This window comes from Peromyscus leucopus, chromosome 1, assembly GCF_004664715.2.
Source record: "Peromyscus leucopus breed LL Stock chromosome 1, UCI_PerLeu_2.1, whole genome shotgun sequence".
NCBI classification, from domain to species: Eukaryota; Metazoa; Chordata; class Mammalia; order Rodentia; family Cricetidae; genus Peromyscus; species Peromyscus leucopus.
Window position 1 is genome coordinate 168,182,262 of NC_051063.1, and position 26,465 is coordinate 168,208,726.

The 26,465-nt window shown below is 51.1% G+C and overlaps 1 protein-coding gene across 2 annotated transcripts; it reads right to left on the reverse strand.

Annotated features, from left to right (window-relative positions):
* Nucleotides 1-5,085: 5,085 nt before the first annotated feature.
* Prx (periaxin) lies at nucleotides 5,086-25,116 on the reverse strand. Of its 2 annotated transcripts, XM_037201069.1 has the most exons (8): nucleotides 24,448-25,116; nucleotides 19,444-19,487; nucleotides 19,260-19,358; nucleotides 19,021-19,146; nucleotides 15,169-15,325; nucleotides 9,675-9,871; nucleotides 7,729-9,070; nucleotides 5,086-7,650 (listed from the first exon to the last, which is right to left on the reverse strand). In XM_037201069.1, the coding sequence occupies exons 4-8, from the start codon at nucleotides 19,045-19,047 to the stop codon at nucleotides 5,291-5,293; spliced, it is 4,083 nt and encodes a 1,360-aa protein (XP_037056964.1). In that variant the 5' UTR covers nucleotides 19,048-19,146; nucleotides 19,260-19,358; nucleotides 19,444-19,487; nucleotides 24,448-25,116; the 3' UTR covers nucleotides 5,086-5,290. The 2 variants fall into 2 exon arrangements, with proteins under 2 accessions (XP_037056964.1, XP_028710933.1); XM_028855100.2 differs by having other exon boundaries at nucleotides 5,086-9,070; nucleotides 24,448-25,115.
* Between the last annotated feature and the right edge of the window lie 1,349 nt (nucleotides 25,117-26,465).

Genomic DNA, 26,465 nt, shown 5'->3' on the forward strand with positions numbered 1-26,465 from the left:
GACTGCTCCACGGAGAGCCCCAGATGGTAAGGGCAGCAGATCTGGCTGGCGTGACCCCTTCGTCCATGTGGCCGCACACACATGGGAGTGCCAAGTGTTGTTTTTCATTCAATACAGTGCCTGGCACCTTAAGCAACTGCTGTGCCACCCGGCAATGGTAACGGCACAGCTAGGGCAGCAGTTCGGCCACACCAGCCACAGCCAGGCGGGAATTCTGCTCCCTCAGGCACTAAAGGAAACTGTATCTACATCTCTGTCCTTCTCTAGAACTCGGGATTCAGAGGTTGCAGTGAAACCCTGCTCGCTCAGACAGGCTGAGGAGTAAATAGCTAAGCTTCTCTCCTTGCTCCTGTCTCCAGAAAAAGGAGCCATCCTTCTGTTCAGCCCCCACTAAAGAACCCTCACTACACTTAATTCCTTCCTTCCACTCCCTGTCAGCTAGTGGCTGACCCAGCCTCCTGGCCCCAGGTTAATTTTATTTAATCAAACAAATGTAACATGTCTTTGCATCCTTAGCAGAAGCAGGGGAAACAAATGTAACGAGCCCTTTACACAGTTAAAGTAACATTCCACAACAAAAGGTGAACTTCCAGAAGGGAGTCCTCAGACCCCAGCAGGGAGGCTATGGGAGGCCGGGTGGATGAGGCTGGTGCCCAGCTCAGGAGCTGACTGGTGAGACCTTGGTAGGGCAGGAGGGCAGGCTGTGGAACTGGAAAGGTCGCTGGGAGAAACGGTCTAGGACAAGGTTGAGGGTAGTTCCTGAGACGGTGACATGGACAAGGGACAGCTGGTGGGGGCAGAGGCAGGGATCAGATTAGGGAAGTCGACGTTAAAGTTGACGTTAAACAAATGGCAAACAAGATAACTCCATTTCTCCCTGTCTTGGTTTTTCTCTTCCATATATTTCCTACTCCATATATGTTCTTGTTTTGAGACAGGGCCTTACTACGTAGCCCTGGCTGGCCTGGAACACACAGAGATCCACCTGCCTCTGCCTCCCAAACACTGGACACACCACCACACCTGCTGTTGTAAAATATTAGTTAGAGATGTGTTACATTCCTTCATGCTATGGAATAATTGTTTAATTATGAGACCAAAATGAGCCATCTTAGAAATAAGACAAATGCTTTCACCCAAAAACTAAGGCCTAAGATTTCTCCTTTTGGGAATAGGCCATTAGTTACTGAAACCAATCAGTTCAGATTCCAGAAACCAGGAAGTGTAAAAGTACAGAGTCACAAGATAGTCACGAGGTAATGCCTGCCAGACTATGGAATGTCCTCTCCCTGGTTTCCAGGGTAACTGACCACAGAAATGCCCCCACCTGAGGGCAGCCAATGAGAAATGGTAGTGGGCAACCACTCCCTTAGAAGTAATTTCTAGAAGTCCCTAGAAGCGAGCCAATCAGAATTGTACCTGTACTAGCACCCCTAAATGATGTAACCTTGTGACTTTTCCCTTTAAAAACTGAGCTTGCAGACAGGTGGGCGCTTCCTCCAGCCTCCACTGCGTTGGATGTACTGGACGAAGTCCCTGCCTAGGCTTGTATTGCTTTTGGATATCCAGAATTAAACCTTGCTTTTGCATTCCGGCATGCTCGTCTTTGGTGGTCTCTCTAGGGGTCACAATCTGGGCACAACATAATGACACAAAGATGTATTGTATTCTTTCATGTTGCATTTGTTTAACTCTGTGACAGCCGCATTACTGTGCCTGCCTAAAACACCTGATGTTCTAATAAAGAGATGAGCGGCTGAGAGTGAGGCAGGAGAAAGGATAGGTGGGGCTGTGGTGATATTTTATCTGTGTCCCCCAATAAAATGTATCTGAGGATCAGAGGAAAAAGCCAGCCACTATATTAAACATGGAAGTCAGGCAATGGTGGCACACGCCTTTAATCCTATCACTCGGGAGGCAGGGAATCTGTCTGGATTTCTGTGAGTTCAAGGCCACACTGGGAACAGAGCCAGCAGTGGTGGCACATGCCTTAAATTCCAACACTAGGTAACCATAAAGGTCTGGAGGTCTGTACAGACAGACAGGAAGTGATGGAACTGGGCAGGAAGAGGAAGTGATGTAGCTGGACGGAGAGAGCAAATGATATAGCACAACAGAAAGGCATATAGGCGTGGGTAGACAGGAAGTAGGTCTCTTTGGAAGCTGAGGAGTTGGTGAGGTGAGGTTAACTGTGGCTTTTCCTATTCCTCTGATCTCTCAGGTTTTAACCCTGATATCTGGCTCCGTTTTTTTTTTAATTATTAATAAAACCCTTTAGCAATTTGTCTACATGGGGCTGGCAGGCAGAGAGAATAAATAGAAGAATAGAGGAAAGGTAAGAGTGAGGAAAGGAGAAGGAGAGAGGACACCAGGGGCCAGCCACCCAGCTACATAACCAGCCTTGGAGTAAGAAGGGAAAAAAAGGAATAGAGAATAGAGAAAGGTTAAAAACCCAGAGGCAAAAGATAGTCAGGATAATTTAAGTTACAAAAAGCCAGCTAGAAATAAGGTAAGCTAAGGCCAGGCATTCATAAGTAAGAATAAGTCTCCATGTATTTATTTGGGACTGGGTACTGGGCCCCCAAAGAGTAAATAAAATTTTAAAAAAGGGCAAAACAAAAACAAAAAAGCAACCACACCTGGCTATTTTTTAAAACTACTTTATTTTCTTTTAGATTTATTTATTATTTTGTGGGGAGGGGGGGTGTTGGCCTGCATGTATGTATGTGTACACATGCATGCCTGATGCCCTCAAAAGTCAGAAGAGGACTTCATATCCCCTGTGATTAGAGTTCCAGATGCTTGTAAGTCACCATTTGGATGCTGGGAATCAAACCTAAGTCCTCTGCAAGGGCCACAAGTGTTTTTATTTTTGTTTGTTTTTGTTTTTCTGGGACAGGGTTTCTCTGTGTAGCCCTGACTGTCCTGGAACTCACTCTGTAGACCAGGCTGGCCTCAAACTCAGAGATCCACCTGCCTCTGCCTCCCAAGTACTGGGATTAAAGGCGTGCACCATCACCACTGGGCTTAAAAAGGTTTAAAAAATACCTAAAATTTCTGGGCTTGGTAGCATACAGCAGTAATCCTGAACTCAGGAAGCTGAGACGGGACACTCAAAAATTTGTGACCAGCCTGGGCTACATAGAAAGTTTGATGCCAGCCTAGGGTTTCTGACCCTATGTCAGAAAAAAAATGTTTTTAAAACACTGATACTTAGGTCAGTCGTTTGGGGGCTAGAGACTCTCAGAGACAATATTGGAACTGCCACACATCTCCAGTATATGGTGGATGGAGTCATCGCCGGAAGCTTCAGCGATAATTGGCTCCCCAGAACGATACGTCTGGGAGTCGTCAACTCTGGGTGGATCTCCGAGTTTGAGGCCAGCCTGGTCTATAGAGTTCAAGGACAGCCAGGGCTACCCAGAGAAGCCCTGTCTTGAAAAATCACAAGAAGAGAAGGGGGAGGAAGTAGCTCAGGGAACTTGTGGAGTGGACCTGAGGAGGAACCTTCCTCAGGGTTCAGGGAGCAGGAGAGAAGGGAGACAGGTGTGTGTGGGGGGGTGATTCATCTCTAAAAAGCTTGACATTTTGGTAAGAAGTCAGGAGAAGGGAGAGAGGGGGAAAAGTACTCAGGGGAAGCCAAGGAAGGATTACTGGTGCTGAGCATGGAGGTGGAGGCAGGTGGATCTCTGTGAGTATGAAGCCAGCCTGGTCTACAGGGTGGGTTCCAGGACAGCCAGAGAAACATAGTGCGAGCCTGCCTAAGACAAAACACAGTGGGAGAGTCTACCACACGACAAGATACTTCCTGTCAAGTGTGGTGGAGACAAAGACTGGTGGTTTGTGTGGAGAGCCAGTTGGGAAAGAATGCTGGAGAAGGTGAGAGTCCTTTGCTCTCGCTTTTCATACTGGAAGTGCGTGCGGCAGGCAGGCAGGCAGGGCAGAAGTGAGTCCTGCGGAAAAGACTTGGAGCTGGACTAGGAGTGTATGTCAGAGAGACCACTGAAGACAGTGGAGGCCTAGATCCTCCCGTGGGAAAAGGGCAAGGGAAAGGGTGGCCCCAGCCCGCAGGAGCTGAGGCCCGTCTGTGTCGGGCGTTCTGGACCCTGGAACCTGTTCCTAAGAGGAAGCCAAGTGTTGGAAGCCGAGGCTCTGAAGCCTTGATTCCAAAGAAGGAACCAGGAGGCGCCTCTTTGGGTGAGGCCCTGAGTGTACAGGCCGTCAAACCAGACAGACAGGAAAGGGAGTGTGGAACTGGCCAGGTGGCCTTGGTGGTGCAAGTCTGTAATCCTAACTAGTCTAGGAAGGCTGAGGCAGGACGATTGGAAACAGATGAAGGGCAACTTGCTTTACAGAGCAAGATCAAAGCCAGCTTGGGAAATAGTGAAAGCTGAAATTAAAAGTTAAGGGATTGGATGTAGCTCTGTTGGTGGAGTATTTGTCTAGCATGGATGAGGCCCTGAGCTGAATCCCAGCACCACATAAAACCAGGCACAGTGGCATATACCTCCAACCCAGCTCTTGGGAGATAGTAGAGGCAGACAGCAGAATCAAATATAAAGGCCATCCTTGGCTACATAGTTTGAGACTAGTCATATATGAGACTCTGTTTCAAAAAGAGAAAAATGAAAGCCAAAGGGGCTGGGGAGATGGCTCGGCAGTAAGGAGCACTGACCGCTCTTCCAGAGGACCTGGGTTCGATTCCCAGCACCCACACGGTGGCTCACAAGTGTCTGGAGTTTCTGTCCTCCACAGGCACTGGGCATACATACGATATACAGGCAAAACACAATACACATAAAATAAAAAATTAAAAATGTTTTTTAAAAAGCTGGAGCTGCAGTTCTGGGGTAGAACACTTGCCTAGCATACATGAAGACCCTGAAGCTCAATTCCCAGGCCATCAAAAGTAAAATAACATCTTGTTTTTGGAAAGGGAAAGATGGACAAAAGTTCACTTGCAGGGGGGCGGTGGGTCCCCCAGGAGAGCTCAGCTAACGTTGCATAAGCCTGTGGGGGAGCACAAATAAGGAGACCTTCACACACACACACACACACACACACACAAGAACCAGGACACATGGCAACCTTTGAATTATTTTATTCACAAAGCTTGGCGTGATATACAGGCACTTCTGCTAATGAGGTGTCGCGGGCCACTGGCTCCGGCATGAGACAGTTGCCCACCTTGGAGCCCTCTGAGGATTAGTGCTAGTAATGTTACACACAAAATGGGGAGTTGGGCTGGTGGAGGGGAAGGCAAGAGAGAAATCCCCATCGGTCCAGGGCTTCACATGGCAACAGCCTGGGTTCCCTCAATCCTTGTGGAGCCTGGAGCCGCTGTTTCTGAAAACCCCACACTGGGCAATCGGACCCTGAACCCACCTTCTTCGCGGTCCCTACTCCCACTCCGGGCCTTGGGGCTTAACGACACCCTGGGAAAGCGGAATTTGGGTGACTTCTCCCCAACCGGGGACTTGGAGGTTGTTTCACCCTCTTGTCCCTTAGAGACCTTAGAAGGGGAAGCCAAGCCTACACGAGGTAATCGGACCCTGACCCGACCCCGGTGACCTGAAGCCCCTTCCCCGCCACCCTCTTCCTCCTCCTCAGGGCTTGGAGAGCCTTCTCCAGAGACCGACTCACTTTGGCTGAAACCCACTCTGGGCAGCCTGAGCTTCGGACTCTTAGCCTTTTCTCCAACTTCTATTCCTTCCTTAGCCCTCACCAGGCCAAACAGGGGCAGCCGAACCTTGAGTTTGGGTCCAGCATCTCCATCACCCTCTGCCACTCTGTACTCGGCGTGGCTACTCACTGGTGAAGTGAGTTCCACGTCAGGCAACGAGAGCTGGAAGGTGCGCTGGGCCGCGGGGTCCTGGTGCTCAGGACCCTCTCCTCTGCCTCCTGCTCCTAGCGTGGGCAACGTCAGCTTCAACGCACCCTCACCCTTTGCTGCCTCACCAGCCTGGGCCTCGTGGCTCAGCCCCACATCCAGCTCTAGCTGGGGCACTGTCACTGTGGGCATCTTGAAGATGCCCTCCCCCACTAACAGATCACCACCTGCCACCTGGGTGCCAGGCAGCTCCGGCCTCACCGAGCCTGCTGTGCCCTCTGCAGAAGGGGCTGTGATCTCAGTGCCTGCCTCCCGGAAGCTGGCCAGTTCTACCTGGGGCAGTGAGATGCCCAGGGTGGGCACCCTCAGCACTCCCTCCTGGCCCTCTGCGACCACCTTAGTGGTGGACACCTGCAGGCCTGACGGTCTCGCTGCACTGGCCACGCCCCCTGCCTCCTGAGCTCCTGGTGTGACCAGTTCCACCTCTGGGATCTTAAGCTGTACAGCTGTGGCCTCCAGTTTTCCCCCAGGGCTAACACGCCCATCCTCCACTTCTGCTTCCTTCCCTCGGGACAGCCCAAAAGATGGCATCTTCAGCCTCGGCATCCTCACCTTCCCGTCCCAGCCCCGGCCCTTTCCCTCAAGCTCAGCCTCCCCCGCCATTAGTACTTCAGCCTCAGAGTCCCGGCCTTTCACCCCAAACTTGGGCAGAGCAAACCTGGGCCCTTTGGCCTTGCTCTCAGCCCCTGCTACCTCCACTTTGCCTGAGGGCAGATGGGCATCCAGGCTGAGCTGTGGGATGGACAGGTCCAGGGCAGGCAGCAGCCCTGCTTCCCCAGCCCCCTTTGCTTCCGCTTCGGCCCCCGCTCGAGTCTTGGGGAGTGAGATGGCAAACTTGGACACCTTCAGCTTGGTGGCTCGCCCAGGCCTCTCCACCTCTGCCTTTGCCACTTTGGGCCCCGAAAGTCCAAATTTGGGCAGAGAGAACTTGGAAGTGGGTTTGACTTTCATTTCTACCATCTCTAGCTGCTCTTTCTCCACTTCAACCGTGGGCAGCTGTGGAGTTACAATCTCCACAGAGGGCACCCGGAAACCCAGCTCTCCAACACCTGCTGCCACCCTGGGGCCCTCTGGCTTCTCCACTTTGCCTTCTTGGACTTGTCCTTCCAGGCCCAGGGCCCCAGGCAAGTCAAGCTCCACAGAGGGCAGAGAGAGGGAAGGGACACCAACACGGGCCACCTCACTGCCCACCTCTGGCTGCAAACAGGGAAGTGTCATGAGTTTACCTGGAACCTCAAGACCTGCCTCACTGGGCTTGCCCACCTTCCCCAACTTGGGCATGGTCATCTTGGGCAACTTGAAACTAAATTCAGTCCCTTCTGCCTGTTCCGCCCCTGCCGCTTTTCTCTGAACCTCAGGGACCATGGACAACTTCATCTCTGGTACCTTGGGAAGCTGCACCTCTGGGACCTGTGACACTTGAAGTTCGGGCAGCCGAATGTCTGACACTTTGGGCAGCTGCAGCTCGGGGAGGTGGACATCAGGTACCGCCATCTCAGGCACTTTGGGGAGCTTTATTTCTGGAAGCTTCATTTCAGGAAGTTTCACATCAGGCACTTTGATCTCTGACACTTTGGGCAGCTGCACTTCTGGAAGTCGAACATCAGGCACTGCCATCTCTGGCATCTTTGGGAGCTTCATCTCTGACACTTTGGGCAGCTGAACTTCTGGAAGTCGAACATCAGGCACTGCCATCTCGGGCATCTTTGGGAGCTTCATCTCTGACACTTTGGGCAGCTGCACTTCTGGAAGTCGAACATCTGGCACTGCCATCTCCGGCATCTTTGGGAGCTTCATCTCTGACACTTTGGGCAGCTGCACTTCTGGAAGTCGAACATCAGGCACTGCCATCTCGGGCATCTTTGGGAGCTTCATCTCTGGGAGCTTCATTTCAGGAACTTTTGGAAGCTGTACATCTGGAAGGTGAACATCAGGCACAGCCATCTCAGGCACCTTCGGGAGCTTCATCTCTGGGAGCTTCATTTCGGGAACTTTTGGAAGCTGTACATCTGGAAGGTGAACATCAGGCACAGCCATCTCAGGCACCTTCGGGAGCTTCATCTCCGGGACTTTCATCTCCGGGACTTTGGGCAGCTGCACTTCTGGAAGGTGAACCTCAGGTACGGCCATCTCAGGGATCTTTGGAAGTTTCACCTCTGACATTTTGGGCAGCTGAACCTCGGGGAGTCGCACATCTGGAATGGCTGCCTCAGGCACTTTTGGGAGTTTGACATCAGGAACCTTGGGGAGCTTCACTTCGGGCCCTTTGGGTGCCTTGACCTCAGGCCCAGCCACCCCAATGCCAAAAGAGGGCATCTTGAGGGTGGGGAGCTTCAGCTTGCTCTCGGCGACAGCTTCGGGGCCAGAGGGCCGGGGCTCCAGGAGAGAAAGCCCAAAGGTGGGCATTCGAAGTCTGGGACCCTTTGCTTTGGCCTCAGGGCTTCCCTTGACCTCCTTGGCTTCAGTAGCTTCCTTCCCTCGAACCCCAAAGCGGGGGAAACTGAGGCGGGGCATCTTCAGGGCCACCTCAGGTACCTCTCCCTGGGCCTCCACTTCTGTACCCGGCAAAGCCAGGTCCACTCCCACGGAAGGTGCTGCCACATCCAGGGTGGGGACCTTCACCACTGCAGCCCCTTCCTGGGTGTCCAGGCATGGAAGTGTGGGGAGAGGGGGTAAAGAGGGCAGGGTGGGGAGCTCCACTTGTGGAACCTGGATTCCTGTGGCTGGGGGCTCCACAGCTGGTGCAGCTGGGGCTCCTAACCCAAGGGTTGGCAGGTGAAGGGCAAAGCCGCCGGCTGACTCTGTTGACACCTGAGGAACGCCCACCTCAGCACTTGGCAGCCGGGGCCCAACTAGCTCTATCTTAGGGGCCGTGAACCCAGCTCCTGTGGCTACCTCAGCCTCTGCCTTGGCCTTCCTCGGGGGAGGAGCAGCAGCCGCCATTCGGGCGACCTGGGCCTCTTCAGCCACTTCTCGGACGCGTAGCCGGGGCAGCTGGAGACGACGACGGGCAGGGGCCGCTGGGACAGGTCCCTTGGCAGCCTCGATTTTGAGACCCCGACGCAGTCGGGAGAACTTGGGTAGGGAGAACTCGACGTCGACAGGGGCCAAATCTGCAGGGGTCCCCAGGGCCCCCGGCACCATCTTCTTCTTCTTCACAGGGGACAGACTCTGGATGTTCTGAGGAGAGAGGAGAAAGGCAGGAGAGAGGAGGCTGTGGGACAGTGGGAGGCTGGGAGTGGACAGGAAAGAACACCCCACCTAGTATTATACCAGGCTGGGGATGTATCCCCAAAACACTATCCACCTGCCTGCCTATCACTTCCCCCCAGGGAGGCAGTGACAGTATTTAGAATCTCACTGTGAATGGACAGGGATGGCAGCAATAGGGACCCAAAAATTCCAGGCCTTTATTTAGGAATTTCCCCCCAACATACCCATTGCAGAGATGGGGAAACTGCGACCCAGAAAGTTAAAGAAACTTGAGTCACTCAGTAAACCAACAGCCCTTAGGCTAGAATCTGGCCTTCCAGGAGTATCCATGGATCCTAATGAGCCTGGTTCCCGAGGTGGGGACGGGTGTGAGCCACCTTCTGATAGGCGCATCCTCCTCCCAGGGGGTGGAGTTTAGGAGCAGAGAACAAGGGGCAGAGGGCGGATTAGTGTTGGGTTAGTGACAAGACAAAGGGACAAACTGGGCCACGATGTCAGGGAGTAGGGTTTACGGCGCCGAGACCGGGTCGCTGGGGCAGTCCTGGGCCGGGACCGGGCTAAGCACGCGTACCAGCTTGGCCACTTTGGCCCGCGGGCCCTTCATCTCGAAGCCAGACACCGTCCCGGGCCGCAGCGCCAGGTCCCCCGTGGGCACAGTGCGCTTCAGGCAGAAGGAGACCTTGTAGGGCTCGGCGCATTGCAACAGGCGAAGCGCATCCTCATACTTGAAGTTCTCAAAGAAGACGCGCGCACTCAGCAGCTGGTCCCCTGCAAGCAAGGCGGAGGTGGCAGAGAGTGAGTGTCTCCTGACCCCTCCCACAGAGAGGCACACCCACTTGGTAGGAGTCAGCCCAGTGAGGCCCAGGCCCAGATTTTGACCCTGCTCCTCTTGGCCTCTGGCTTGAGAGAGGACATCTCAGAGGTAAGGGCTCTAGGAACGAAGCTGGTCCCATTGGTTTTGGCCCCGCCCCTTTCCAGATTGAACCAATCCACTCAGGCCTCTCCACCATCTTATTCCGTCCTCATCATTCAGACAGAGGGTTCCTTGAGAGATCAGAATCGAAAAGTAACATCCATGAGCGCCCACAGGGGTTTTGTGTAGTTTAGTTTACAATATATAGCGGAGGATGATCTTAAACCCCGGATCTTTCTGCCTCCACCTCAAGTGCTTAGATTACAGGCATTTGCCACCATTACTAAAGTTGATAGCCTATATGGCAGTTCCTTGCCCTCTGTGGATGGTTCCTTCCCCATGCTCTTGAACTCACGAAAACACACTGTTGGAACTAGAACTGTAGCTCTCCTATAGAGCATGCTTGCCTGGCATGAAGGATGTCCTGGGTTCAATCTCCAATACCACACATACGTTCAAAAGGCACACTGGCAGAGGATTCAGACCTCGAGTTTTCTTTGTCTTCCCACACTGGCCTCAAACGAGCAGTGATCCACCTGTCTCTGCTTCCCAGGCGCTGGGATTACAGAAGTGTGTTGCCACCCTTGCTATCTCCCTGCATTTAATGATCGTCTGTGTGTATGTATGCCGTGTTTATGTGGGTGTTCTCCGAGGCCAAAAGAGGGCATCACATACCGACATGAATGCTGGGAACTGAACTCAGTCTCCAGGAAGTGCAGTGAGCACTCTTAACCACGGAACCATCTCTGCAGCCCCTGTAACACTTTTTACTATGTGTGTTTTGATATTTATTTCATTTGTGTGGTGGTGGGGGTGTATGCTGGTACCCACAGAGGCCCGAAGAGAGCTTCAGATCTCCTAGAAATGGATTTACAGGTGGTTGTAAACTGCCCAGTGAAGGCTGGCTACAGTGTCTTAACCACTGAGCTATCTCTCCAGCTCTTGTTTTTTCGTTTTTTGTTTTCTGAAGCTGGGCTTTCCCAGTGTAGCTCAGGCTGGTCTTGATCTCTCTTTCACTATGAATCCAAGACTGGCCTCAAACTATCAATCCTTTTGCCTCAGTTTCCTGACTACTAGGACTACGGTGTCCCAGTTGGGAAATTTTGTAAAGCTTGTTAGATGTCTGCTTCCAGCTGGGTGGTGACGGCTTTAATCCCAGCACTGGCAGGCAGAAGCTGGAGGATCTCTGTGAGTTGGATGCCAACTTGGTCTACAGAGAGAGGTCTACATCCAGGACTACACAGAGAAACATTGTAGTCTTGAAAAAAAAATGTCTGCTCCTAACATCCAAGCTTATATTTTCATCCTTGAATGGTCTCTTCCACACTTATAAAAGGCCCCCCTAATATCTTCAGGGAATTTTTTTGAGCACTAACCACCCCAGATATTAAAACTGTGATTATGCAAGTCTCATATAAACAGGCATAAAACCTATACAATTCTCCCTGCACTTTAAACTGTCTCTAGGTGCCAGGTGTGGTGGTGCACACCTTTAATCCCAGCACTCTGGAGGCAGAGGCAGGTGGATCTCTGAGTCTGAGGCTAACCTGGTCTGCAGAGTGAGTTCCAGGGCAGCAGAAGCTACACGGAGAAACCCTGTCTCCAAAGAAAAAGGGGAAAAAAGAAAAGAAGCAGGGCCCTCTGGAAGAGTAACCAGTGCTCTTAGATGCTGAGCCAGCTCTCTGGCCCCAACTTTTTGGTTTTTAATGGTGCGGGATATTGAACCCAGGACTAATGGTGCTAGAGATTGAACCCAGGGCCTTATGCATGCTGGACTAATGTTCTACCACTGAGCCACACCGCCAGGCTCTTGCTGACTCTAGGGAAGCCCTTACTGCCCCTCAACCACAGCCCTAATCCTCTTCTCACTATTTTGGAGACAGGATGTTACTAAGTTGCCTAGGCAGACCTTCGAATTTCCATCCTCCTACCTTAGACTCTTAAACAGTTGTTTATTTTTTGAGACAAAGTTTCTCTATGTGGTCCAGACTAACCATAAACTCAAGATTCTCCTCCCCCAGACTCCCAAGGGCTGCTGGGATGGCAGGCCAGCACCAGGCTCCAGATTATGTCTGATACAGTGTAAATGCTATATAAATGGTTGTTCCTTTGTTTTTTAAAGATTTGTTCATTCTTACTTTATGTGTATAAGTATTTTGCCTCCATGTATGACAGTGCAGAGGCCAGAGGAGGGCATGAGACCCCCTGGAAATAGTTGTAAGGGACAGTTAGGAGCCACCATGTTGGTGCTGGGAACTGAACCAAGGTTCTCTGCGTGACCAGCAAATGCTCTTAACTTCAGAGTCCCTCCTCTAGCCCCTCAGCTGTGTTGTCTAGAGAATAAAGACAAGGAAAAAAAGTGCAGCTGTGTTCAGTATGACCCCACCACACACAAATATTTTCAGTCTCTGGCTGAACTTTCAGATGCAGAATTCGCAGGTGTGTAGGGTGGATTGTCTATCCAGCTGCCCCTCCACACCTCCAGCCAGGTGTGCAAGAGACAGCTCTGATTTAAGAGGTCCAAAATTGATGGGTCTGGTGGTCGTGCATGCCTGTCATCCCAGCAACCCTTGGGAGGCTGGGGCAGGAGAATCGTGAATCTAAGGCTAGCCTGGATCACATGGGGAGACTCTGTCTCAAAAAATAAAACCAAAAACCAAACAGCAAAGGCCACCTTTGCAGAGCTTCTTTTGTGCAGCCCTTGAGAGCCTGGTGACCTTTCTTTTCCGTTTCTATTTCTTTTGGGTACTTCTCGGGGCCTGGGCATGCTTTCCCTGACAGTGTTTTCTCACGCTTTCTCTGAGGCTCCCCGACCCCTTTATCCACAGGAGTACTTACCAACCTCCACTGCTTTCTCGGACCCTAACTTAAAAGGCCTGGCATTCTCCCTTCCACTTCCTCCTCTCAGCAAATGCTAAGATGTACAACTTGCTTGCCTTGGTGTTTTTCTCCCAGTCTGAAATAAAATTGTCCTTGAGTTTTAAAACAAACAACAACAACAAAAACTACCCACACCTTGTCTTTCTCCAAGCAGGTATCAGCAGGCTACACTATCCTCAGGTAAAAAAAACTGGGGAGTACTAGAGATGAAACCTAGGACCTCCATACTAGAGATGAAACCTAGGGCCTCATCCATGCTAGCCAAGTGCTCTACCACTGAGCTACAGCCTCACCTAAAAGTGATCCCTAGGAATATCTTTGAGGCCTCTCTCTCTATCCTACCCCACACTTAGATCCTGAATATTCGGGATCCAAATAGTTCTCTTCACTTCCAACAACTCCCCCTGTGGCCTGATCATCCACCATCTCTAAGCAGCTCATTGAAGAGCCATCTTGTAATTGATCTTGCTCCCGACACTGCCTCATACAGACTGCTGTGAATGAAGCAGCTTGACAAGACGCATCTCTTTGGGGTTGAGGATTTGCAAGCACAAGGCGCTGGGTTCAGTCCTCAGCTCCGGAAAAAAAAAAAATGCATCTCTGCTTTTCCTCTGCTTATGCCACAGAATAAAAGTCACAGTCCTTATGCGCCCTCAAAAGTGCCCTCCCTGATCTTCTCACTAGTGTCTCCCCACTATATTGTAAGCTCCTCAGGTCTTGTTCACTGTTGTAGCCAAAGCAACAAGATGCTTTGTAAATAATTCTTATGGAGCAGGGATGTACTTCATTGGTAGAAAACTTGCTAGAATCCACCACTGAGAGGTTGGGAGCACAGTTCAGTCATAGAGCATTAGTCTAGGAAGCCCAAAGCCCTGGGCTCTATCCCCAGTATGACAAAAATAAACACATACATTTTAAAAATAATTAATTTAAAAAGAATAATTATTATGTGCAATATATAAGTCAAATCAGCTTTATCCATATTTCTTAAAACATCTTTGATTTAATTATTTAATTAAGCTCTTCTCTCCACCTCAAGTTAACTCCACCCCTTCCCCTGTCCCAATAACACATTAATTAGCACTTACATAGTGCTTACTGTGTGACACTTAGCTGTGTGCTGTCTTCAAGACCTGACTCATTTAAGCTACATAATAACCTCATGAGGTCAGTGCTAATTATTCCCATTTAAAGATGAAAATATGGAGACACAAAAATATCACGAGGGTTCTGGGAGCCCAACACAGGCAATGAACTGGCCTTAAATAATCACAGTGCCAGCTGGGCATGGTCACTCAGGCCTGTCATCCCAGCTACCCGGGAGGCTGAGAAAGAAGGATCAAAAGTTCAAGACTAGCAAGAAGGCTCAGCGGTTAAGAAAAGTGCTCTCCAGAAGTGGTGGCTCACGCCTTTAATACCAACACTCAGGAGGCGGAGGCAGGTGAATCTCTGTGAGTTCCAGGCCAGCCTGGTCTAACAAAGCGAGTTCCAGGATAGCCAGAAAAATCATGTCTCAAAAAGAAAGAAAAAAAGAAAGAAAAGAAGAAAGAAAAAAGAAAAGAAAAATGTGAGCGTGCGCTCTTCCAGAGGATCCATTTTTGTCCTGGCACCCACTTGGCGGCTCGCATGGGATCCCCTGCCCTCTTCTGGCCTCCGGAGGTACAGCAGGTACAAGGCACACCGTCATACTTGGAGGCAAACCATCCACACAAATAAAATAATATAATTATTTTTCAAGTTCAAGCCCAGCCAGGGTTACACAGGAAGTTCAAGTACAACCAGGCAACTTAGAAAGACTCTCAAAAAGTTAAAAAGGAGTTGGAAAGCAGGGCATTGGTGGTTCATGCCTGTAATCCTGACTTTGGGAGATGGAGTCAAGTCATCCATTGCTGTACGGCGAGTTCAGTGCGGGCCTGGGCTCTATGAGGCCCTGACTCAATTTCCCGAGCCCCCAAACAGTGAAGAGATGTAATTCAGTGGTAGAGTCCTTGCCTGGCATGCTTGAAGAGCTGGATTCAGGAAAAGAACACGGAAAGCCTCACCCCAGTCCCTTAACCCCGCCTCCTGGCAAATGGGTCCAGTTTCAATTGCATCCCCGCCAGAACTCTGGGCATATACCGAACCACACCCACGCAGGTCAGTCCAGTCCCCACCATGCCACCAGGTTCCACCCCACCCCCGTCACGCCTTCGCCAGGCCCCCGACCCAAAGCAGATTCCAAACTCCGCCTCCGCAGATCAGCTCCGCCCCTCCCTCTCCAGGCCACGCCCACCTTCCTGCAAGCTGAGGCTCCTGGCCGCAGGTGAATCCTCCCGCAGCTCGCGGACGAAGATTCCTTCTTTGCCGCCGCCTGCTACGTTGATGCCGCTGACTCCCGTCTGCGCCTCGGTCTCCACGATAATCTCCACCAACTCCGCTCGTCTCAGCTCCTGCGAAGGGCGGCGAGGGGTCGCCATGACGCTCCAGGACCGCAACTCGCCCAGGGCTCGCCATGGCGTTCCTTCTCTAGGACCCGCGGTGTGGTTAAACTGCCCTACCCTCCCTCTCGCTCTCCGGGAGGATGGGGTCCAGAGGGACAAGGAGCGGGGCTGGAAGAGGAGGGGGTGGGTGGCGGGGCCAGATCATGGGGGTGGAGCCGCTTGGAAGTGCCTAAGAGGCATCTTTGAGAGGCTTATTCATCCTTCTCCCTTCCTCCCTCCTTCCTTCTTCATTTTAAGACAGGACTCATGTAACCCAGAGCTGCCTTGAACTCATGTAGACCAGGCTGGCCTGGAACTCACAGAGATCCACCCTCAAGTGCTGGAATTAAAGATGTGTACCACCATGCCCGACCTTTTTTTAAAAAAAAAATGTGTGTGTGTGTGTGTGTGTGTGTGTGTGTGTGTGCAATCAATGTGCATATGCACATGGGTGCCTATGGCAGTCAGAGGAAGGCTTGGGGTCCTCGATAGCTGCAGTCACAGGCAGTTAGCTGTGAGCAGTCCAATGTGGATGCTGGAAACCGGAAACAGGTCCATTGACCTGTCCCCCTCCTTGTTTGTTGTTTGTTTGTGGCAGGGTCTCATGAGGTTCTGGCTGGCCTGAAACGCTGCATTCACCAAATCGGTCTTAAAGTCACAGTGATCTGCCTGCCTCTGTCTCATGCTGATTGCAGGTGTGCCCCACCATGCTCACCCCTGCCCTTTTGTGAAAGGGATTCCTTTGGCCTAGGCTGAGGAGGCGCTCAAGGCAGTCCAGCCTCAACCAAACCCTGGAATTAAAGGTATAAGACAAAATGCCAACGCCAGTATCCATATTCATATTCTAAAGACCTGGTGGGCCTTTATTAACTGCATAACTAGCCTAGAGAATTAACCCAATGGTAGAGGCAAGGCCTAGCATGCCCAAGGTTCTGGGATCCATTTCCAATAAAAACTAAACAAACAAAAAGCCGGGCAGTGGTGGCGCACGCCTTTAATCCCAGCACTCGGGAGGCAGAGGCAGGCAGATCTCTGTGAGTTGGAGGCCAGCCTGGACTACAGAGCGAGATCCAGGAAAGGCACTAAAGCTACACAGAGAAACCTTGTCTTGAAAAACCAAAAAAACAAACAAACAAACAAAAAAAACCCAAACTAAACAAACAAACCAAAACACCTATATAAAATATTCCACTTGATCGTAGTTATTCCTATAAAACAAGGGCATGCTTCTAAGAAAGGGAGGCACCCTTAAGCCATGCAAGATGGAAGAATGGGGTCTTGCCCCCTGTGGGCTTGAATGTATGTGAGAATGCTGTTGTGGACGTTCTAACCCGAGACATGCGTAACTCCCCCGGGAGAGGGAATCCAGTCACCACGGGGGATGCGTGGGTAATGAATGGTGACCACAGCAGAAGTGGCATTCGTGGTATTTACTGGCCCTTGTTCCAAAACACACTGGAGGGTTCACATCTGCTTCCCAGAAGGGGAAGCGAGAGAGCTGATTCTGTCTAGGAAACCACTCTGCTGTGTGCATCTGGGGGTGCACGATTACTTTCTGGGACTATCACTGTGCCGTGAAGGTGGGTAATATGGAAGGAGCCCCTGGCGGTGAACGAGCACAGATGGAAGGGATAAGTGCAAGGCATTGAGACCAGGACGGGCGCCCACCCCAGAGCACGGAGAGGGAAAACCGGACTAGATGCCCTACTGCAGGGGTCTCAAGGGACTAGGGCAGGGCAATATGGAACATCAGAGTCGGAGTGGGTTCCGGGAACAGCGTGGTCCTTCCACTCCCCTCTGGACAGGAATTGTGTTTTTTCCATGTTTTTTAGGAAGTCACAGGAAGGCAGTAAATCCTAGACAGTTAAAGTACCTTACCTAATGCCACACAGCACATTAAACAAATATTCCATCCCAGGGCTCTACAGGCAACAACCCCCTTGCCTTTCCCCCTCAGCCTGAATGAGGCTCCTTTATAAGTAGAGCCACCCAGTCTAGTACCCAATAGAAGAGGTTAAAACTGCTAACAGTTAATCGAAAAGCAATTACAGGGCTGGAGAGATGGCTCAGAGGTTAAGAGCACTGACTGTTCTTTCAGAGGTCCTGAGTTCAATTCCCAGCAACCATATGGTGGCTCACAACCACTTGTAATGAGATCTGGTGCCCTCTTCTGGCCTGCAGGGACACATGCAGGCAGAATACTGTACACATAATAAATAAATCTTAAAAAAAATTAAAAAAAAAAAAAAAGAAAAGCAATTACAGTCACTGAGGCATTCATTCCCTTGGTGCCAGACTGTGCAGATGGCCAAAATGTGAATCCTCAAAGTCCCCAGAGCTGGGGACCGTTAGCCCATCTCAAATGAGGACGCTGGGGCTCAAAGTGGTTAGGTCACCTGCCTAGGGCTACACAGCAAAAGCAGTGTAGGACTGGACTTGCCCTGTGGTCCCCAGTCCTCTACGTTGACCCTATACCTCCTCACCTCTTCCTTGTAGGGGGTATTTTGACTCAGGGTCCTACTCTGTAGTCCAGGTTGGCCTCTAACTCACAGTAGTCCTCCTGCTTCAGCCTCTTGAGTACAAATGCTGGGATCATAAGCATGTATTCATGTCTGGTTATGCTAGTTTCTTCTGATGAAAAATTTCTGTTGAATTTTTTTTTTGTTTTTTGTTTTTCAAGACAGGGTCTCATGGCTCTGGTTGTCCTGAAATTCAGTATGGAAACCATGCTGGCCTTGAACTCACGGAGATCCACCAGCCTCTGCCTCTCAAGTGCTGGGATTAGAGGCCTGTGCCACCACACCCAGCTATTTTCTAATTTAATTTTAAAAGATATGGGGAGGAAGAGCAAAAACAAAGATTTTCTGTTTGTTGATATTTTGCCTGCATGTATGTCTGTGTGCTACACCGACTGGTGTCCATGGAGGTCAGAGGAGTGGGTCAGATCTCCTGGGACAGGAGTTGCAGATGGTTGTGGGGCCCGTGTGGGTGCTGGAAATTGAAACCGATCCTCTGGAAAAACAGCCAGTGCTCTTAACCACTGAGCCAGCTCTCCAGCCCCCTGGGCTCCTTTTAAAAGTTTTGTTTACATTCATTTATTTATGTATGTGTATGTGTGTAGAGGTCAAAGGAATCGATTTTAGGAACTGGGTCTTTCCTTCTACTGTGTAGCTTCCAGAGATTGAACTCAGGTCATCAGGCTTGGCAGCAGGCACCTGTCCCACAGAGCCATCTGACTGGCTGGCCCCTCTGCTGGACTTCATCATCATCATCAGTGCCAAGGATTGAACCCAGGGCTTCGTGCTACCACCAAGTGACACACACACACCCTTTTTTTAAACCTTTTTGAGACAGAGTCTGACTAAGTTGCCCAGGCTGAACTTGAACTTGGGATCCTCCGGTTTCATCCTTCCAAGTGCTAGAATGACAGGCCTGTACCTCCAAGCCACGCACTCTATTCATTCAACCCTTCATGATCCAAAGAATCAGCCTCTGTGAGGTTTGTTTGTTTGTTGTTGTTTTTGTTTTTTGGAGACAGGATCCCAGTTCTGTAGCCCAGGATGACCTTGAACTTGGAAGTTAAGAGGACAGGCATAAAAGCCACCACACCTATCTGGATGACCCACACATTTACTAGTATTGCCACCTGGCCTGTGGACACCCACCTCAGCGCTGCGGCTCCTGGCCTCCATAGCTCTGCAGAGAGTCGCCTGAGCCTCAGGCTCCTGTTTCCTCACCTCCTTCTGCTGTAGGACCAGCTTCAGCTCCTCATGGAGCAGCTGCCGCTGAGCCTGGGGGTACAAGACGGAGGTTTGAGGCATGGAGAGGTCGTGGGATAGAGGTGGGGCTTGCCGGTGAAGTCAGAGCAAGCTTGGCGTCAGGCGGACAGAGTAGGGCCCCTCACCGCTTCCTGGGTGCTGGTCTTTTCTCCTGAGAGGAGCCCCACTCGAGGTGGTGCACAGCTGTAAGCAGGGATTTCACGCTTCCTTTGAGGTCTTGCTGCCTGCCAAAGAGAGACAAAGGACCGTGGGACACCAGACAGGCCCAGGGAAGACAGAGAAGGGTCTATGGTATCAGCCAGCACTCACCTGAGGGTCACCTCCAGCTCCCTGGGCCTCCTGGGTCCGGGGCTCTAGGAAGAACAACATACATAGTGGTATCACTTCCTGTGCCCCGGTGGCTTCTGAGAGCCTGGCCCTGTACCCACTCTGGCAATTCTTTGTCCATAAGTGCCATATAGTTAGTTCCAGACCAGCCTGGGATACACAGAGACCCTGTCTCAAAAGCGTGGATGCAGAGCCAGGCCTGGGAGCACGTACTTGTAATCCCACGGTGTCTGATTTATTCCCTGCTTATGGAGTCAAACCCAGACCTTTAGCATGCAAGGCACCCATTCTACATTCCCAGCCCTTGCTTTGAGGTTTTTGTTTTGTTTTGTCTTTTTTGTCTCTTGAGACAGGGTTTCTCCTGGTAGCCCTGGCTATCCTGAAACTAGCTCTGTAGACCAGGCTGGCCTCAAACTCACAGAGATGCGGCTGTCTCTTCCTCCCGAGTGCTGCGGTTAAATGCATACGCCGCCACCTCCCTGCTTGCTTTGTGTTTTGAGACATGCTTTCAGTACACGTTAGCCTCAAATTCTCTATGTAGTTGAAGATGACCTTGAACTCTTGATCTTCCCATTTTTGCCTCCCGAATACTGGGGTTACAAATATATGACAAACCCAGCGGCGGCGGTGGTGCACGCCTGTAATCCCAGCACTCAGGAGGCAGAGGCAGGCGGATCTCTGTGAGTTCGAGGCCAGCCTGGTCTACAGAGCTAGTCCAGGACAGGATCCAAAGCTATAGAGAAACCATGTCTCGAAAAACCAAAAACCAAACAAACAAACAAACACCAAGTATATGACACTGGTTTTACTTTACCAGACACCTGCTTTGCTTCTGAAAAATACGTCCTCTCAGAGAGGCCAAGGGAACGTGTGCCTGTGTGGGGCACACAACCCAAGAAGAAGGCACAGAGCCGTCAGCCTCCAGCCAGGCCTCCTGGGGGCATGGAGGAGGGGCCTGTCTCTGAGCTTGGCCCCCACCTGGCATGCCAGCCCGCCAACCCCAGCCACACAGGAAAAGGTCAGGCACATGCGGCACATTCCCTTACACAATGGCCGTCTGCTGTGCCAGTCACATTCTGCCCCTGCCCACTCACCCACCCACCCACCAACCGCTGCACAATGGCCCTTCATATCTCACCGCTGGGGCACAGAGCTCAGTTGGTAGAGTGCTGGCCTGGCATGCACAAAGGCCCTGGGTTCAACCTCCCAGCACTACATAAACCAGGCTTGGTGGTACACGAGTATAATCCCAGCACTTGGCAGGTGGAGGCAGGAGGATCAGACATTCAAGGTCATCCTTAGCTTCACGGGCCAGCCACATGAAACTGGGTATCAAAAACAGCAAACTTAGCCCACATTTGACAAACCTGAAACACACACACACACACACACACACACACACACACACACACACACACGAGCTGTAACCACTCTACTGACTGCCCCCCCACAGAGTCTGAGGACTTCTGTCAGCGACTCCAAGGATCTTAGATTCTGAGTCCAAGCCCAGCCTCTCCTGTAAGCCCTCAACTCCCGCACAGAAGTTGAAGACCTCCCCTACTCTGGCTTCCCTGTGAAACAGGCCCTGTGTGGGCAACCACAGACCTGGAATCCACCCTGAATATGCTAGTTGCAAAGTCAGAGATCAAGGCTCGGACAGAAGTTACCTGTTGAGGGTCGAATAGCCAGGACGAGGCGGAGTAAAGACCGATGCCTTTGACCTCTGCTCTCTTCCTAACTTGCAATGCCAAGGCCCAAGCTGCAGAGCCACCAGCAAGAGCTGAAGTGGGCCAGAGGAGTCAAATTAATAAAACTCCAGAGGGACCTTGTTAGTGCCAGGCCTGGCCTAGGCAGCCTCATGGGCCCCATCTTACTGGCAAGTGAAGGAAAGTTGAAGACAGAATGTCATAAATTGGGTGTGGTTGAAGAATCCTGTAATCAAACAGGACTATGATGAGTTAGAAGGCAGCCTGGGCTACATCAGACTGTGTCTCAGCAATACTTGAAACATCAGGAATGGTAGGCAGAAAGATTTATAGTTTATGGCCAGTCTGGAATACATAATGCGTTCTGGGTCAGCCTGGGCTACAGCATGTGATCCTGTCTGGGGGGTAAAAAAAAGATCCAAATCCAAACGAGAGTCAATAAGATTTGTGGGGAACCCGGGCCTGGCATAGTGGCAGACATCAGGAACATGGTATAGGCCACATTCTCCTTGCTCTGGCCCAGGCAGTGAGGCTACACATGAACGTGACACAGGAAGCCCAGGCAGAGCAGGGACAAGACACTGCCCTCCCTCCCTCTTCATCTTGGCCCGGAACAGCTGCCCAGCCCAGGTTATATTTAGGCCACTGAGCCCTTCCTGAGCCACATGCCCAGCTCCTGGGCAGGGGTGAGGGCAGCTTCCGAGGGAAATGCACCCTCCACGGGCACTCTTTGTTCTCAGACCTGCCCATCCCACTAGGTAAGGAAGTTGGGGACAGGCTTCCTGGGAGTCCCTGGTATATGTCACAGGAAGAGGGAATGGGGTCCTCCTGGTGAATTGTGGCCAGGCAGAACTTTCTGGATGTCAACAGCTCATTTCTTGAGGCACCACCCTAGCATATGCCTGAAATCCTTCCAAACATTTCAAGGACCCTGTTTCTTGAGCATTTACTATGTGTTAAGGTATAGAAATAATGTCTCAGCCAGACAGTGGTGGCACACACCTTTTAATCTCAGTATTCGGGAGGCAAAAGCAGGCAGATCTCTGAGTTCAAGGCTAGCCTTGTCTACAGAGTGAGTTCCAAGACAGTCAGGGATACACAAAGAAACCCTGTCTCAAAAATAAAACAAAAAGATTATATATATATATACATATATATATATATACACACACACACACACATATATACATACATACATATATATGTCTTTTTTTTAAACGCTGGACATTGAACCCAGAGCCTCACGGTTGCTGGCCAAGCATTCTACTACTGAGTTATGAGCTACCTCTGAGCCCTCTACTTTTCTTTTTTTTTGTGGGGGGTGGGGACAGGATCTCACTTACCTCAGGCTAGCCTGATCCTCCTTCTTCTACCTCCCTGGTGCTGGGATGACAGGCTCAACCACACCAGGTTTCATAGGATGCTAGAGCTCAAGGCCTTGGCCTTTTGCACACTAGGCCGAGCATTCTACCAACGGATCTATGTTCTCCAACATAGATCCTTTTCCCCTTCTGGGTATGACAGACCCATACCACCAGGCCTACATCTATTTGTCCATTTTAGACGCTGTTCAAGCCCTTAGTGTGGCTAGGAGGCAGATACCATCATATGGACTACAGCCCAGCTAAGGATTCTGTCCTTCTTGGCTCCCTGGCCCCAGGAGCTGCTGTCTACCCCATGTGACTCTGCCCACTCAGAGCCTTGACTTCCCTAAGCCACCTGTGATCTGCTGCCCTCAGCAATGGAAGCTAGGCCGGGTCCAGCTCATCCTGGCCCCAGCTCATCCTGGCTCCATCTCATCCTGGCCCCTGGGCACTATCGAAGGCCATTTAATGTGGCTGGGAGGAGATGCCCAGGTAGTGCAGCCTGTGGTGCCTTAGGTTGTCCCAGCTCCAGTACTTAAGTCTGAGTACATGGAAAAATCCTTCTCTTTGGGGGCCTCAGTTTCTTAACTGTAAGATGTATGTACCCAATAAATGTAGCTTCGTGGGCATGGTGCCAGCCTGCAATCCCAGCACTTGGGAAGCTAAGATTGGAAGATTGTGAGTTGGAGGCCAGCCTGGGCTATTCGGTGAGTTCAAAGCCAGCCAGTCTGTCTTCAATACACACACACACACACTCCACAAACACACACATACACATACACACACACACACACACACACACTCCACAAACACACACACACACATACACACACACACTCCACAAACACACACACACATACACAAACACACACACACATACACACTCCACAGACACACACAGTAGGTTCGAAAGTTTGAGCCAACAGATACTTTGAATATTCCTTATCTATGGTAAGTGCTCAGCTAATATAAACCAGTTTCTGGCAACAACAGAGAGTGCAGAGGGAGGGGCTATCCATTCGTTTCTCAGATTCACTCATGTTTGTATGTTTGGGACAGTGTTTCCTGGTAGTCCAGGCTGGCTGCACACTCCCTATGTAGCTGAGAATGCCCTTGAACTCCTGTCTTTCTCCACCTCTAAGTGCTGGGCTTACAAGCATCAACCACTACACCTGTCTTCCCTACCCAGACTTTGCACCCCAAGTTCCTCTGAACCAACGGGGAACTTAAAGTCGAGGCACCAACTTTAGCTTGAGTCCAGCCTGCTACCCATGGGGTAGTGCTACCTCTCCGGCACCCATTTTCAAAGACCAAGAGCTTCTCCCCAGCAATTCACACACTCCCCCAGCCAGGCAGGGGGCCTCCAGCTGCCCATCTTGCAGATGGCAAAGTGGAGACAAAGGTTGGAGTCTCCTCCCTAAAGCTGCCCAGCCAGCTGTGCACACCGGGACTCACGGGACTAAAACAAGAGGGTGGTCAGGAGTCCAGCCCGAGCCGTATCGAAAGACCCTGAGACCTTATCTCAACTAAAACAGTGAAGGAAGGGCTACAGAGGAAGGAGGCCAGCTCGTAGAGCCGTGCCTAGCATGCATGCTGCCCTGCATCCATCTCCAGCACCACAGACATTCAGCATGGTGGTGCATGCCTGTGGTCCCAGCACTTGGGAGCTGCAAACAGGAGGCCCAGAAGTTCAAACATAGCCTCAGCTATATAACGTGGAGGCCAGCCTGGACTACCTGAGATCAAAGACCACCCCCGATCCTGAGGAGAAAATAGGATTTGAACCCAAAGCCTGGTTCCAAAGCCCATGGTTTTAACTCCTCTGTCACTCTCCCCTCCCAGGCCTCCCAGAACCCTAGGCTGTGGTCCCAGGGCTACTCGGCCTGGCCCGCTGATTATTTCTGATTGTTTCTTACCCTTGAGCCTCCAGACACCTGCAGAGCTCCTGGTCCGTCTGTCCAGCCCCAGCCTTGGGCTGGGAGGGAAAAGGACTGGGAAGGGGGAGGAAGATGGGGGAGCTTGGCCATTGGCTCCCTTGCTGTGATGTCACCAGAGGGTGGGTGGTGGGGAACAAACATCCCCTTCTCTGGGCTACATCCTTCTGCAAGGGGGTGGGGATATGGAAACACCAACCCCTCCCTTGCCGGAGCCCAGACCTCCACCCCAGCCCTGGTTCAAGAATTTGCATACCAGCCCCACCAGGAGACTCAGTACCCCACCCAAACCATCTCTGGCTCCCGGACCCTGGCCTGTCCCACATAGTCCCTGAAACTCTCAAGACAACCTCCTACACCCTCTCCCTGATACTGTGGGTTCAAATCCCAGCTCACGTACTCCTGGCTGTGGGAACTTCAGCAATCACAGGGCATCTCTGGGCCTCAATGTCTTTGTCTTTGAAATGCGGGTGGTAAGAATGCTTACCTCTGAATGTTGTCATGGAGTCAAATGGGTTTTAAAGCCTAAGTTGGGGGCCAGTGAGACTGCCCAGCAGATGAAGGCCCTGGCCATTAACCTTGAGGAGGACCTGAATTCTGTCCCTGGGCCCACATGATGGGAAGAACCAACGCATGCAAATTGTCCTCTGACTTCCACACACACAAGCACATACCCTGTGACACATATGCACACACAAATACATTTAGTTGAAAAAAGAAAAATTAAGAACTAAGGCAAGGACTGGAGAGAGAGAGCTCAGCAGGTAAGATCGTTTGCAGTTTTTCCAGAGGACCCAAGTGTGGCCTTACAACCACTAATAACTTCAGATCTGGTGTATCCAATACCTCTGGCCTTGTCAGCCTTCTATCTGTGCTCTCGGATCCACATGCACACATAATTAAGACTAATAAAGACACATACTTAAAAAAAAAAGACGCACACCTTTAATCCTAGCGCTCAGGAGTTCGAGGCCAGCCTGGTCTACAGAGTGAGTTCTAGGTCAGCCAGAGCTACATAGTGAGACCCTGTCTCTAAAACACTCACAAAAGTGTTTTATATAAATAAAACATAAACTATAAAAGAATACATAAAAAATAAATAAATGGCTTTTGTTGTTGTTGTTTTTCGAGGTCTCTTTGTGTAGTCCTTGGCTACATACTGCATTTGAGGCCAGGCTCAAGAGATAAGATCTCAAAAAAACACAAACAACAGCAACAAAAATAAGAAGACTAGATAAGCCTGGGGGGGGGGGGGGGCTGGAGCTTTTAACCTTTATCATAGACTGGGCACAGTAGAACTCCAGTTTATTGTTTAATAAAATCACTGCTTAGGGTGATCCTTTCTATATCCCAAGTTACATGCTGGGGTCCAGTGTTTTGCCTCTGCCTCAGGGCGGGCTCATTATGTTCAGTTTGTAACTACCCAAGGAGGAGATGATGGAGCTGACTCCAACCTCAGTCCTCTGGCTTTCCAACTCACAGATAAGGAGATTGAAGAAGAACAGTAACTTTCAAAGATCACACACAGCAATAACTGTATCACACACACACTTAAAGCCAGGCCAGCCCAGCTCTCAAACCAATGCCTCAAGGCCTTATCCCCAACTCCATTGACCCCGGGCCCCGCCCCCAGCTGCCCTGACTCACCAGACCCCCGGGCGTGGCAAAGGAAACACAGATACCCCCACATGCCTCTGTCACCCACAAGGTTGCTGCCTCGGATGCTCTCAACTCTCTGAGCTAAGGACTAGAGCTGGGGCCAGGCTGAGGCTGGGGGATTACCCCCAAAGCTATAGTCAGCAGCTTCTGGGCCATTGTCCATCCAGGTCCCAGGGCTGCACCCTGGTCCCTCACACTGGTTCGGGTGGCCTCTCTGTGGACCCTCCTGTCAACCCATATGGAGGAACTGGGCCCATGCTGAGGGTATGGGGTCAAGAACAGGGTGGCAGGATCCTAGCATGCTGGGGCCACCCCCTTCCTCTGTGAAATGCCCCCTGCCC